General features: G+C 38.2%; 1 protein-coding gene across 1 annotated transcript in view; it reads right to left on the bottom strand.

The window, feature by feature from the left end:
* Window positions 1–14,625, bottom strand: part of LOC107706029 (bone morphogenetic protein receptor type-1A-like) — a 25,833-nt gene extending 11,208 nt beyond the window's left edge. The window contains exons 1-3 of the mRNA XM_016509584.1: window positions 14,455–14,625; window positions 9,995–10,131; window positions 5,722–5,980 (exon numbers count right to left, since the gene is read on the bottom strand). Coding sequence (XP_016365070.1) covers window positions 5,722–5,791 — 70 coding nt within the window. The 5' untranslated portion in view covers window positions 5,792–5,980; window positions 9,995–10,131; window positions 14,455–14,625. The remainder of the gene's footprint in view (window positions 1–5,721; window positions 5,981–9,994; window positions 10,132–14,454) is intronic.
* Between the last annotated feature and the right edge of the window lie 1,128 nt (window positions 14,626–15,753).

Below are 15,753 nucleotides of genomic sequence, written 5' to 3' on the forward strand. Positions count from 1 at the left end.
AACTTTCTTAGTTAATCTAGTAGTATTTGCTGTGGTATCAAAGAAGTACTTCGCTTTAAGTACTAAATGGAAAGCAAGTTCATTTGAAATATTTTTCTTTTCTTGCTGATCCAAAAAATTATCCGATCCGTGGGTCAAAAACCGTAATGTGATCCGAACCGTGAGATGTGTGTTCCGTTGAACCACTACTCTTTACTCCTTTTCTCCATTCTCTCTACTCAGGGTCAGTGCTTGAGGAATGACTTTGGGATTGAAGGATCTTGAATCTGGTTTTCATTGTAAACTGCACAAAAATAGGGATGCACCGAATGTTCGGCAACCGAAATTATTCGGCCGAAAATAGCAAAAACAGCTCTTTCGGTGTTCAGCTGAATAAGCGAAAAGACTGATTAAATTGTACCGAACAATGACGTGATGCGATCAAATAGCAACTAGTGTAGAGTGAGAGGCGCGCACTCTTTATAATGCAACAAACATGTCATTAATGCGGAAGCATTTAAACTGTCCGAGAAAGACACAAAAATCATTACAAGCACTGACAGCGTGAGACTGTTTAGTACTGCATCGCATGTCTTCGATGAGAAGAGGAAGGGGTGATTGTTGCTGGTTACTGTATGATGACTGAAATCGCGAAATGGCCTTAAACAATTAGTGAATAAACTGCAGAACATTATGTTTTCTAATACATACACAAATTGCATGTATTCTGACAGCTGCACGAACTCGTGGCGGATCTGCTTGTTAACCAGGGTTCAAAGTCCAAAGCGAAAATCTGCACTGAAACTGTTACTCGTTAGTTGCTCAGTTGCTCCGTTTTTTTTTTTCTGGACTCCTTTTTAATGGTTAAATTACATTTTATTAATCAAAAAGCATGTCTAATTAATTAAAATCATGAAACAAACAATTTAACATCAATTTTATTAAAAGTTTAACAAATATTACATGTTTAGGGCCCTATGAAATGTTTTATTTTTCCCAACCTTATGTTTCATTGTTACCAAATTCTGTTTAAGCATGTCTAAATATTTGAAAGCATAAAAACAAGTTTCGTTTCAGTACAAGTACTACACAAAACCGCGCGTCTGTGCCATTCATTAACACAGAGACACGCAGAATTCATATTTAAATATGAATCGTTTTGCGGCTTAATATTTACAAATACTAGTGGGAGTGGGCTCACTTGTGTGTGTGTGTGTGTGTGTGTGTGTGCACGCATCGGGCGGAACACCGCTGTGCGTGATGCAGAGAGCCGAAATGACATGCCTTCATGTAAATAAGATAAATAACAAGGCTATTTAGTTTGCTTAATAAAAGAACAAGGTATATACCTGTTCTATAGGAAAGGCAACTTTAAATTACTTCTGTTGTGATCTGGCGCTATAGAGAAAATATAATTAAATAAAATGAACTTGACCTTCAAGGGGGGTGACGGGCCGCCCCCCTAATATAATGGCAGGGGAAACACTGTAATGATAATAATTACAACAGCTCTGTTAATACATTTATTATAGCATACACACAGTGTTCAAATTGGGATCTGTAATATTTTGTCATGTTTTAAAAGAAGTCTCTTCTGCTCAGCAAGGCTGCTTTTAATTTTACAGTAAAAAATATATGCCTGATTCAAGAAGGGTTCTGATCGCCAAAAAATACTATTTTAGTAACTTATTAATTTTAAGTTAAATTGTGCTTTGTTGGTATAATGTCTGCTAGAATGTTAAAAAATGTTTAGTGTTAAATATTTTTAAATTGTTGTTTTGTAATTGATTTTTTTCTTTGAAAAACAAGACAAAACAGTAAAAAGCACATTTTGGCTATTTAATTTATGCAATGGTGAAAAAAATGGTCAAAATACATGGGGAAAAAAACCTGAAAAACCGTGTTCGGTATTCGGCCTTCGGCCCAGTGTTTCATTTTGTTCGGTTTCAGCTTCGGCCAAGAATTTTCATTTTGGTGCATCCCTACACAAAAATCTATGGGCGTGGCAAAAAAGTGCAACTTACAACAATGTCAGGATTTCAAAACTCGTCAAAATAGCTGTAAAGCAGTCCTTCTGACTGGGCAAAGAATCTCTGCCCGCTGCTGGCCTGTGACTGGTTGTGGGCGATGATTGATGTGTCAGAGGGGCCCATTAGAGCCTCCACATTCACATGTGTGCCTAATTTTGCCGCCAGTTACAGTGGAGTCTGAGGTCTGGCAGATCATCCCCCCATAATGAGACTCTCCAGCAGATACACACCATTACCCTCTCTCTCTCACTTGAGAAAAAGTGCAAAGGGAAGAAAGAGAGCAAAAGAAGAAAATCAAAAATAGATTTCAGTCTACAGCAAAGCTGAATTACACTGTTTCCCTTCACAGCAATGCATTGTTTCATTGACTATATCCCACTTCACATTAATCCTCACACATGCCACTTGAAATTGTACTTGGTGGAGAACTGGGAATTAAATATAGCTGAATTAAGTCAGTATACTGAAATAAATTGTCATTTCTAAGGCAATTTTACATGCATTTTATTTGTTCACCTCACGAAATTAAATGCCTGCCTGCATTTAAAACACGTTTTCTTCTCCCCTAGGAGGAGTGCTAACCTCTTTCACTATTCAATCCAGGTACAAGTGCACAATTGCTTGGGAAAAAAGCACTTTGCACTATTGGAGCCAATTGAGGGCTTTCAGTTGCCAATGTCACCTCTCTGTTTCTTGACGATTATGTTTCAGAGGTGCAGACACCTTCCTGAAATTACATCTCAGGGGTGCATCTGATGAGCAAGGTAAAATAGATGTACTATAGAGGTATTTAACTAGCTGTTACACAACTGTAACACTGAGAGAAACAACAGCGCATTGAGAAGTCAAATGTCCTCGCCTTCATGCTGCGTCTCTGGTTTCAACCATCTCCTACTTTTCTGCTGCATCTGTACAAAAATGCACTGACAAGGGCATTAGACTGATGTTTGATATAATATGAACTCTAAAGGAAAACTGAGCTGTTTGAAGATCTGACTACTTGGCATGTTAATAGACCACTTTTCTTTCTCTCAACTAACTGATCAGAATTAAATAAAAGACTAGGTTTTTAAAAAATTTAGTTTATCTGAAGTGGCATGCGTTGAATTCTTAGTGTGGACTAAATATGATAAGACCACTTTTCTTTCTCTCAACTAACTGATCAGAATTAAATAAAAGACTAGGTTTTTAAAAAATTGAGTTTATCTGAAGTGGCATGCGTTGAATTCTTAGTGTGGACTAAATATGATTAATTCAAAACTTCTCAAGCATACACATTAAAACAAATAAATAAACGCTTTATTTGTTCATTCAAAAATGTAGGTGAATTTTTTTAAAAATTTAATAAAAAATAATAAACCACTCAAGTTCTACAGTCAGTGTGGAACAGAAAGCAAGCAAGCCTCTTGTAATATCTAAAATCTACTAAATAGGGGCTTAAATCTTAAATTAAATTAACAGCACAAAAAGGCCCAAGTATTTCCGGAGAAAACGGTGTGTTTGGAATAGTTCTTACCAACTAGCAATTGTGAAGTGCCATAGAGGAAATGGTTAATGTGCTAAAAAAGGAAGAGAGAGCAGCAACAATCATTTTAACAGCTTCCTTTAGTGGGGGGCCTCCGAGAGGCTCGTGGTTCAGGAGTGAGTCACGATGGGAAAGATGTCTTTTGAACTCCCTGGCATGAGTAAACACACCTCAGAGATATCAGAGGGTGTTCTAAACCAGAGCACAAACTATTGTTTTACGCAGAAGTTCAGAGTTAAAGTATGTTAACATAAACAATATGAGCTAAAATATAAAGCAGTAGGCTTTTCAACGCAAACAATTTTTTTTTCTGTGCACTAAAACTGCTTTCCGAGTAATCGGCCGTTGCTGTTTGTCTTCACAGCTCATTGATTGTCCACAGGCAACCATCAGTTAGTTTGTCTCAGGGAGGCCGTTTTTATTAAACAAAGGTATCAGTTTTCTTTGACATCAGTAAACATCACGTTATTAAGCATATGGAAACGTTCAGACGGGCACATATGATTCCTGCCCTGCTGTACTACAATCACATCAAAGCCCCCCCAAAAAAACAAATAGATGCAAGAGAATGCGAAACTCAAAACAACCAGTGTGTCTCAGCTTTAAACTTGTATCTTCAAGAAAGTGATGAAGGAATTTCCCCTAAACCAACTTTAAAATCACAAAAACAGCCATCTGTACCTCCATTGTGTTCAAATGAAAATATAACAATTTACAACATTACATTGCATTATTTTCTTATCAAATTAAGAGCTTCAATACAGAGCTTCACAGCATGAAACAAAGCAACACATTCTTATTTTTTGTCAAATAAAGTCTTATCTGTGTAATTAAATTACCTGTGGCATGAGACTATAGTTAAGTCACAGCCATTCTGTGTGATATTGCGTAATACTTTCGATTACTATTATGTTACTACATAACAGCAATATATTTCTTAATTTCTTCAAAAGGGTCTGTGTGCATTTGATGAGTATTTGATAAACTCTCCATTCAGAATTAAATATTGAAATGCTTGAGGCGAGCTCTCACAGTAGCTCTGGAGTAGAGATCGACCGATATATCGATTTACCGATATTTTTCCCGATATTTAAGCATTTTACCATAATCGGATATCGGTTTTGTAATATCGGATTCACTGATAAACGCCATCTTGTGGGCGTTTTGAGAACTGCGCGCAGGATCGCCATTGCACCACGGCGTCTGAGGGGAGAGGAGACAACAACAACGGCGTGCAGGTACTTGATATAGTTGCTATAGTTAGTAAACTTTATTTAACATAACAGCCATTTATGCACAAATTAGATGCATTATATAAATGCCTGATATGTAGTTTATGCAGCTTGGCTCTAAGAAATAGAGACCAACTCACGGAGTCACGTAAGATAATCCGTCAAGTCCTGTCCCAATAAAGACGTAACTTTGCCTGAATTAAATAATATGCAGCCATGAATGAGCGCATGTTGGAAATAAAAGCGCTGAATTTAATTCTCTCTCTGTTGTATATTTGCTCATCATTAGTCTCGTGAAGCCACTTTTATATTGCTGTTCACTCACCCGGTTGATGTGGTTGATGCTCAGGAAAAGCTATTTACTTGAAAACAGTAAATAAATATCGGTTCTGCATATCAGTTATCGGGCACATAAACATGCAAATAATTGGTATCGGTAATAAAATATCAATATCGGTCGATCACTACTCTGGAGATCACATTTATGTGGAGTGTTCATATATAACAACTCTCAGAGCAGAGTTTGCATAGAACAGTTGCAAAAAGGCTTGACAAACACCTATCACTAGGGTTGGGTATCGTTTGAATTTTATCGATTCCGATTTTGCTTATCGATTCCAATTCTTATCGATTCCTAGTTTCGATTCCAATAAGATAAAAAATCCAATATAAAAAAAATTAAGTCATAAATCACATTAAAATGCGAACGCAGGAATCGTTAATCAGAATCGAAATGCACGAGTCTTATCGATTACCCGGTTCTTGGAAATTTGGAACCGGTTCTAAAATGGAACCGGTTTTTGATACCCAACCCTACCTATCACCTTGTTCGAATGTCACTTACATGCTTGAGACGGTGCTTGGCTTATGTGAAGAGTATGAATATAAGCTAAAGCTACTGTAAATGAAAGGTGAAGACAAGAACACAGGTGTGAAGTAAAGAAAACACCCTTACCTCCAGCACAGAGCCTCAGAAGCAAGCAGACTTTGGCCAAAACCACAGTGACATACAAAAGCTGTGTCATCGTCAAACAGCGTTGTCGTAACCTTTGGGCTGAGGATGAGATCAGTGATGACGGCTGCTTATGCTCTTGAAATCCCAGTGAACACTAACGTATAGGTGGAGCTGAAGAGATGCAGAGAATGAGAGGAAGAGCTGGGGGATGATGATGGCACTAGACACTCAGAAATCCATCCTCACGGGGTCCACGGCACTAAAATAATAAAAGAAACAAAGAATATGTGATAAGCAGATCATACACGTCTCAACGCATCTTTCTACACGAGTTTAAACACAATGTCTACAAACACAAAAAATGTCTAAAATCATCTATAGCTTAACAATTCCTCAATATTACAAAAAAAACAGACTTGATTAAGTAGTGCTGTAATTTTTCTTGGTAGCACTGAACATCATTGCCCCCTTCTTTTTTCTGGGCTTGACCCCTCAACCCGTCAGGCCGGCGCTACTCTTGAATGCTGAAACATGCCCAAATAATTTGATGAAGGATGTTCCACAATTACCCCGTTGGCCCCTTCCAGCGTTAATAACGTGATGTGTCTGTTCCCTTGTAGGCCTGTGCGTCTCGCTGCAATTAGTGGCCCTGAGCGAAGTCTGTCCTGAGGGGGGGACAAATTAGTGGGGGAGTGGGCCGGTGTCTGTCACTTCTGATTTGCCCAAGGGGGACAAAGAGCCCCGACCTGTGCCCCACTTTCATACATCCCTGACCGGATAACAAGGGAACAAAGCTAGCCTCCGCAAAGCAAGGGGACAAGATAGCTGTGTGTAGGCACCTACACACGGAGACAAGAGTCTGAGGCTAGCTTTGAGGCCTGCTGCAAAGATGATGCCTCACAATTGACCAGGTGGCATCACTTTCAAACACATTAGAAAAAAGAACGGTATAAAGAGCCATGTTAAATTTATAAGTGTACAGATATGGTGAAGATACTACATTAGACAAGCACACAAAGTCCTATCAAAGGATATGCAAGATAAAACAGTTTGTCTTTTGCTTCAGGAATGAAATATGGGGGTAAAAACCCACAACATTCACGGTTGAAAGAGTGGGAAGAGAGGCAACACAGTACAGGAGGATGTTTAGAGGCATCAGTCACCAGTTTTGAAAGACCCAGTCTTCAGAGTCACATGATCCTTTAGAAATTGTTGTAATATGCTGATTTGGTGCTCCATGTTTATCCATGTTGAAAACAGTTGAAAATCAACTTTTATTCAGACGTTTTATACATGAATGGCTGAACAAGTTGGGTCATGTTGTCCTGACTTGATGAAGACAAAACTCGGATCTACACACACACACACAAAAGTGTGGAGAGAAGGACACCCCTGAAAACAGCTTACTATACTTCTAATATTAGACAGATTAAATCTACTGCTAAACCTTGGAGACTTTCAAATAAAACAAGTCCAGTGGTCATGTGTCTTGAATGGACATCTATCACTATTATTGCTTCAAAAGTATCACAGATCTTAAAAAGCAATATATAAGGCACACTATGTTTCAGTGTTTCATCAGACACTCCTGGAGCTTTGCCCACTGAAAGGCTTTGATGGCGCCATAAATTTATGTTAGGAGGCTGAATGAATAGGGGTATTGTATGGGGATGTTTAACTATGGTGCTCCTTTGGAGTCAACCTTAAGGCCTGGCTATGCTTCATTTTCTGCATTCTGCTCCATTTTGTGCACAGCTTTCAAAGTGTACTGGATGGGTGCAGATGGACGAGTTTGGCACTCTTCTGTCTCAACATTTTACCTTGCGTGTGCGCTGTTGTACACACACCATCCACACTGACACAAAAATTACATCACAGTGCACGGAACACAGTCAGCCCAAGTATACTTTAGGCTTCATGCTTGACCATGAATCTCTCTCAATCCCTGAGGAAGGAGTCATATCTGACCTTCCTAATGTGCAGAACATAATTCAAGGGTTCCCTCAGGTCAACAAGCCAACATAAATGACAGTTCGCAACAACATACAGAAGGTTTGGGTGGGGGTTACAACTAGAAGAAAAAGCCAATGTTTGATAATATTATGAAATAGACATGTCTGTGAAATAAATCTCACCTTGCCTCTCTTATCACTTCTAACTACAGCCTGCATGATGAGCAGAGTGGTCTGGTGTTTGTCTCCCACTCGCCCCCGCTCTCTTGGCCTGCTTTGGCCCTCTGGTCCCTCCTGGGGCTCCTCCTTACAGCAGGGCTCCCAGTACTGGAGGCTGCCTTCCCTCAGTGTCGGCGCTATGCCCGACATGCCTTTCAAGGCCTGCTAGAATGCAGGGCAGACTTTCTGGCTCCGCTGCCATTGTTTGCTTGGCTGCTTTGCACCTCATCCCAGGAAAGGATTAGCATAAGAATACCTAGGCACATTTGGCGCTTTTCCACTGCATGGTACGGCTCGGTACGGTTCACTTTTGGGGGGTTTTCCACTGGGTACAGTACCTGGTACCTGGTACTTTTTTTAGTACCACCTCGGTTGGGGTTCCAAGTGAACCGTACCGTTACCAAAAGAAACACAAACCGTGCCAAGCCGAACCGTGTCGTGCCGTACTGAGCCGTGCCGAGCCGAGTCGTACCACGCAGTGGAAAAGCGCCAATTGAGATGTGCCCCACGACCAACTCTCTCTCTTCTATCATCCTCTCTTCTTCTCATCCTCACCAAAGTCCCAAATCTCTTCCTGACACAACACCAATCACTGTCAAGCAGCTGCATCGCAGAGAGTCAGTCAAGCAGAGACTTTAAAGGTAGCACAAGACTGGTGACAAAGCAGTAGATGGCAGGAGAAGAACAAAAGTTAATCTGTGGAGCACTTGGGTGCAATATGAGCTCCTTCGGCCAGATTCCTCTGGAGGGGTAATGGGTTGAGACACCATTTCTAGAACAAAGCCCCCAAAATTTGAGCACATTTTGGCTGAGAAGTTAAGAAACTCAGCTCGACAGACTAAAATCGGAACAGCTCGTCTGTGAAACACGAAACAAATCTCACAAAAAAAGCCGATTTGATCGTTGTGCTTTATGACTGGACTAATTACCCCAAAATTTCAAAGTGCTGACTGCTTGATTTGTCATTATTTTTTAGTTACTTAAAGAAAAAAAAAACTTTTAGACTAGCTCTTGCTTGTTTTATTTAAAAAAAATGTCTGAACCTCTTATGGTGCAAAAATTTGTATAAATATAAAAAATGTAATTATATCAGAATTACCGTTGGTATTTATCATTACAGCATTATGTTAATGATGTTATTTATCATTCCTTTTTCCTGTTTATCATAAGTCAGTAGGAAATGGAATTTGCGACTGTGTTTTCCTTCCTATTGTAACGTAAATGGGATTGTCTCGCACCAGAGGTAGGACATTTTTATGTTTTGATTAAAGATTACAAGGACAAATGGATTTTTAAAAAATTGCATGAATTAATCATTTATAAATATCTTGATTTCATGGTGACTTAATAAATTGATCAGTTCCCCCAAAAGACATTCTGCACTGTATTATATTTCTCTGCTTTTCTTGGAATTTATATAGGAACAAATATGGAGATGGAAAAGTCCACAAATTTCCTGGAATTACCGAAGCAGCAGAGGTTTACTGCACGTTTATTTTCCATTACCTGCCTCACACATTCCACCAAAGGGTCTGAGCATTTGGTTGTGCTGGGGTTTGATGAGAGATGGGTCCAGTGTAGAGACCTAACGAACTCTCTATCTAGTCTCCAAATTTGAACCATCTCCAGACTTACGATGACCCTGCTCTGAGATACCCTTCAAGGAACTTTGGTAGACACATTTTTCAATATATTTTCAGAGAAAAATATCATTTTCAGCTTTGCATTATCATTAACCACATTACTTCTTTTTTTAAGAGAAAATAATTTTTCCTCTGTGAAAATTCCTCTCTGAATATTTCACAGCTTAGCATCTGCCAACCACAAGTCTGCACCTCAGGTGTGAGAGAAACTGGGTAGGGCTGTTGCCTTGGAAACCAGCCACACATGGATGAACTTTGACATGTAAATGTTTTTTTTTTTTTAAATGAATTCCCAGATCTAAACATATAGAAACCATTTGTTGCAGTCCGGCCATCTCTGACGTAGGGAGCATTTTTATCTACTGTGGTCATGTAATCACCACATGAAAACACACTTCTTGGTTGCTTGTACTGCAGGGGATGTCAGAAGAAGTGACATTTTTTTAGCAGTTTCCTTACCGTACAGAAAGATCCATTTCTGTGAAGCATGTTGGCATAGTGTTTGGTAAGCATAGAGGCTGGCTACAGGTGTCATTCGGATCCAAGTGGCTGAATGTCCAAATGGCATTTGGATTCTGGCATAGTACCACAAAACCCTGTAAAATATAGAAGATAACCGTTTATGCCGTAAAGTATGTTACATTTTTATAATTTAGTTTTTGCTATCAAAGTTGAATAAACTCAAGAAATACAATGGTATGGTAAAAGAGTTTATAAATAATAAATATTTGACTGCATCTTTAAACCAAGGTAACATGAGAACCCAGTTAATAGTTGGAACCAAATCACCCACCCTATTTTTATTATCCAGTCAGCATAACCTATAGTAACACAGGTGAAGCACTGCTACATTACTTGTTTTGAAGCACAGATACTCCAGAGGAATAAACAAGTGAAAAGACATTTGATAAAGGGGTTAAAACATTGTTTCTATTCCTGCCATATAGGGTAGTTCTATTCATGATAACAACTCATAGTTCAGAAATCTGTGAAATGAATTTTAAATCACTTTTCACTTAAAGTGCATCATGTTGAACCTGGTAATGTCACAGAGTAACCTACAACATAGCTTAATTGAAAAGATGAATGAGATGGAGGAGAGCAACTAAAGGGAGTAAAACTGAAAGGTGTTTTACTCCCAGTGCATAATTTAGATTTTTTTTTTAGATATATTCTTATTCGCAAATTTAATAAATTCAAAGTCAAACAAGTATTTAGATATACAAAACAGACAGTACTAACAGAAAGTGAGTTACATTTAGACAAAGACTTTGACAAGCCTAACCAGCAACCATTAATAATAATAATAATAATAATAAAATAAATACATTTCTCCAAATCTGATCTGATGAAGAAACAAACTCATCTACATCTTGGATAGCCTGAGGGAAGGTCAATTTTCATTTTTCAGTAAACTATTCCTTTAACATCAGCTTTTTAAAGCAGAACAAAGAGACAATATCAAAAGCTTGTATCTAAAGCCTGCCACCAAGTGGAATTAGACTAGTTGCTGTACAAATAGAAAAGTGCTGGTATAAGCAAGAAGGCCTGGTGTGTCAAAGGTATTCCGGGCATTACAACTCTCACAAGATGTTCATTACATGCCATTAAAAAAAAAAAAATACAGGCACATGTAATTCAATTATCTGGGTCTCTACAACCAAATGAAATCCCCAAGCATTGTGACTCATTACAAGACCAGACCGAAATCTTTTTGGTTGTCTTTGCACTAACCCAACCCATCATTGAATTCACCCTATCCGGTGCCACTCTAAATAATTTACTCCGATAGCCAAGTGTATTTAAAGCAGATCAATACCATTAAAGGGCAGCTGGGGCATACTGAATAAACAGAGACCACTCTCCAGCACTGCACCGGCCTCCCACTGCATAGCTTCATCCAATCTATCTTTATCTGATCTGCCATCACACTAACCAACAGTGGCATAGAAAGAGTTAAAGAAATCAATGGCTCTCCCTCACTTTCCTACCATCCATTGGAAGCACAAGCACAGAGGACTCCTCAGCCTACAGTAAGTGTTAAAGAAAAGTCTGTTCAATAAAAGCTCAGTAGCGTGTATCAAATGGCCGTGCTCATCTAGGATTCGTTTTCCACCTTTTAGATCGGAATGATATGACTAAACGGTGGGGGTGATACATCAGCACCTTTACGATGGGATGGGTGATACATTCGGGGCCAGGTCTGAGGTGGCCGTGTGTGTTTTTCCCTCTTGTTTAGCCATCCTGTCTCCGGAGTGAGTCAGGGAGGGTGGGGGGCTGACTTTAGACAGCGCAGCAGCTTGAGGAACGCAGGCAGGGATGTGAAACCTGATCTACACTGCCTCTTAACCCTCCCGTCCCCACACCCCCTCTTCCCCTCCAGCCTCCCCGCGCTGCCACCTCGCCACAGACTCCCACTGCAATCCGATCCCCTGCACTGTGGCTGAGATTGAAACACACTCCTAGAGGGCTCCAGGGCAACTCAATCTGGGCCTGACTAGGGCTGTGCGATTTGGGGGAAAATATCAAATTGCGATTTTTTTGACAGATATTGCGATTGCGATTTGATTTGCCTGGTATTTTAAAAAACAAATAGAAGGGGAAAAACATCTGTGTTTATAGTTGTATGATATTGCAGCCTTTTAAGCAATTAATTAATTGATTTCCGCACATTATATGAGGGCAGATCGGAGCCAAATAGAATATATACATGTCAATAAGAGGTAAAACAGGCATTTTTAAAGTGCGGGGGCTGCAAGGGATTGCTAGGGGTCCGTGGATATGTTTAGAGAAATAAAATTAAAAAAATTATAATAAAACAATAAAAAAACAAGATTAAAATAAATAATTTATAAAATACCTGAAAATAAAACATTGATTGAAATAAAATAATAAATGGTTGATTATAATTATTATAATTATAATAATAATAATGAACTTAATAGAAACAAATTATTTTCCTACAGAGAAAGAGAGAGATATTTATAAAACTGGGTATTTATACAAAAAAACGATTTAAATGCCTTATTGGATTGAAAACCCCTACACTAAACCATCTAGGCCAGTGTTTACCAACCGGGGTGCCGTCTGTCGAGAGCAGGGGTGCCGTGTAAAAAATCATTTTTTAATATTTTTAAATTGCTAAAATTTTCAAAAAAGCATCTATTATATAATATCCATTTCTGATGTCGCCACTAATTAGAGATGCACCGAAATTTCGGCTGCCGAAAATTTGTCCACCGCTCAGGTTTCACTTTCACGTGGTGAAATTATCATATCGAAGTTATAAATTCAAATATTGTGACAAAATTAATTTTGTAGGGTGCCACAAGTTTGTTAAAATTTCCAAAGGGTGCCGCGACTAAAAAAAGGTTGGGAAACACTGATCTAGGCTATTCACTTTGTGAAAAAGCACATGACCATCACATCTGCACAACAATTGATCATTAATTAACATTCAAAGTAAGACTGAACAAATAATTGCTCTAGCAGTTACTGTAAATACACCGTCACATGCTACACAACACAAATAACAGGACATACAAGATGTCACTGTTTTGCATTTATTAACATAATAGATCACCCAGAAATTTACATTCGTTCATCCTTTACCAATCGGCATGTCATTCCAAACCTGTATGATGAACGTAAAAGATGATTTATTTTTTACTGTACAGGGAAAAAAAATACTGTGAACATGAATGGTGACTTTGCTCCCTAATATTCCAGCTAACATCTCCAGAAACTTACAGAGCACAATAAGTAAATGACAGAATTGAACACACTTTAACACACCCTGGTTTTGTTCTCATCAGCACAGCTCTTCCAGATACTGATATTTTTTCAGAAGGGATCGTGCATCAAGCTGTGGAATGCACAGATGTCTGGCATGTATATACTACGAGCCTTTAGCCTTAATTTTATAAACTAAATCCATTTTCCTCAGACTAAGCCTCTCTCCTCCAGGCCTCTCGAAGCAGACCGCTTCACAGGCAGTGTTACCATCTGTTTTTTGACCTCCTTGAGAAGGTAAAGGAGCTGAGCAGACCCCCTTCCCCCCAGAACTCATAAATTAAAAGCAGCTTTTGTATTGAGCGGGCTAGAGGCATGGCCAAAAGTGAGACTAAAATTTGGAAAGCAGTACAAAATGTACAGTATTACAATTTTACAGTAAAACCGGCATCATTTAAATGTAATAAATTTCCACAAACTTACGCATACAATAATATGACCCAAAAGCAGCTTTTTGTATTGAGAGGCGGATACGTTATCAAAACAGTTAAGAACAACCCATGAAAAGAATATATAATGCAAAATATAAATAAGCACGATATTGTATCGTGAAAAGAAACAAACATGAAATGTAAAACAGTTTCCATATGAGAGATGAATAAATATTTAGAAGCAACACAGCTGTCAGATTATTAGGGAAGTTGTTGCTAGCATTACGCGACTGTCGCGTTAATAACTTTTCACTCGGACTTTTACAAACGTTTTTAATGACGTCGTCTTCAAAACAGATGAATGTTATTTTAAACATTTAAAAAAATGTAGATTACAAAGACACAGTATTGCTTTGAAGCAAGATGGTCCTTATTGGTAGTTATGGGAGTAAATTTAAACGTATTTTGACTTGCTAACGGCGATAGCACACTAGCTATCGTTCAACTCGCTTCACTCCGAGGAAATCTCCTGACAAAATCATGTAATAAACGCGTCAACGCTCGTCGTTTTTTCTATTTAAGCCTTGTACATTTGTTTACTGCGTAGTAAAAAATATAACACCCCACGGCAGTCGGTTTTGCCTTTGTACCGCGTTTAAAACATTAACATTACGTGGAAAATGGAAAATTCAGCGCAACAAACTTTCGCGAGGCAGCGTTTAGCATAGCCAAGCTAACACTTTCCATTACACTTACCGAAAAGATTCTTCAGCAAATCTTATTTCCGTATACTCCGTCAATTTATTGCGCTCTCCAATAACTCAGACGGTTCGTTTGTAGTTGTGATCGTGATGGACTCTGATTGAGGTCTGTTAAGGGTCTGGCACTGACCATCACAGCAGAGCGTCCTGCACTTACTACAACTACACTGACGGCGGACAGATGATCACACAGCCGCGAGCGCTGATGCGCCGACTTCCTAGCGCCCCCTGCCGATGAGCGCGAAACATTCACGTCCTCAACAAATGTCTCAATATATTGAGTGTTATATCTGCTATAGGCCTTATATCTCAACACATTAGTAAGTAAAAACATTCATCTGACAGTTTGATGCTAATAAAAATCATACTATTAGATAGAAATAATATTAGTTCGTTTTATTTAAAAACAATATCACAGTTAAGAGAACAATGTTATACTTTGGTTTGAGTGACACCTTTTTGAGTGAAAATAACAGCACATACATCAGTAAAAAATGAATTTGATGATTTTTAATTCCTCACTGCCCTATGTACATCATAATTAAATACTTAAAGATTATTTGTTATATGTCATTGTTTTATTTTGATTTTTAATTACTAAATGAATGATAAGCATTACACTTACTCAGCAATCTTTTTGTATGCCATTTTTGAATCCGGCACAATGCATACATTCTTTAAAACAGTTTTAAACATTTCATTTGATTGTGTGGAACATGATCATTTCGGCTTAAATGAAAGATTATTCAAACACAAAATAAAAGATAATTTCAAATACAAAGAAAGAGAACGCTATTAGTAGTACTAGTTAGTTTTTCATTTCAACTTGAAAAAAAAATAGCCTAGCTCATACAGTAAATCTACAGTATTCTGTAGAGCTGCATCTCAGTTTGAACTATCATACATAAAGAAGTCTTCTTCTTTAGACCAAGAAGAAGACATTTGTTTGCAAGTGCATTAAAGACTGCATTAAAGACACTTGTTAACATATACCCCAGAACGTCATATTTATAAAAATGAGTATCACATAACACATACTGTATATGGTTCTTTATTGTACTATTGAAGTATCTGCAACTTTATGTAATTATGGATCAATCCTTTGTCTCCGTAATTTCTAGGTGAACTGCAGAATACAGCAATGACAAATTGAGATAATACATTATTTGTAAAGTGCCATTCAATAGCATTAAATTACATCAAATACATCTGTTTTTGAAAAAATGCTAAAAAGATAGAACATTCCCACTTCTGAACCCAACACTGATATTAATGTAATTTTAAGTAACTTACT

Source organism: Sinocyclocheilus rhinocerous, unplaced genomic scaffold (genome assembly GCF_001515625.1).
Source record: "Sinocyclocheilus rhinocerous isolate Xijiao unplaced genomic scaffold, SAMN03320098_v1.1 scaffold3034, whole genome shotgun sequence".
Classification (NCBI taxonomy): Eukaryota; Metazoa; Chordata; class Actinopteri; order Cypriniformes; family Cyprinidae; genus Sinocyclocheilus; species Sinocyclocheilus rhinocerous.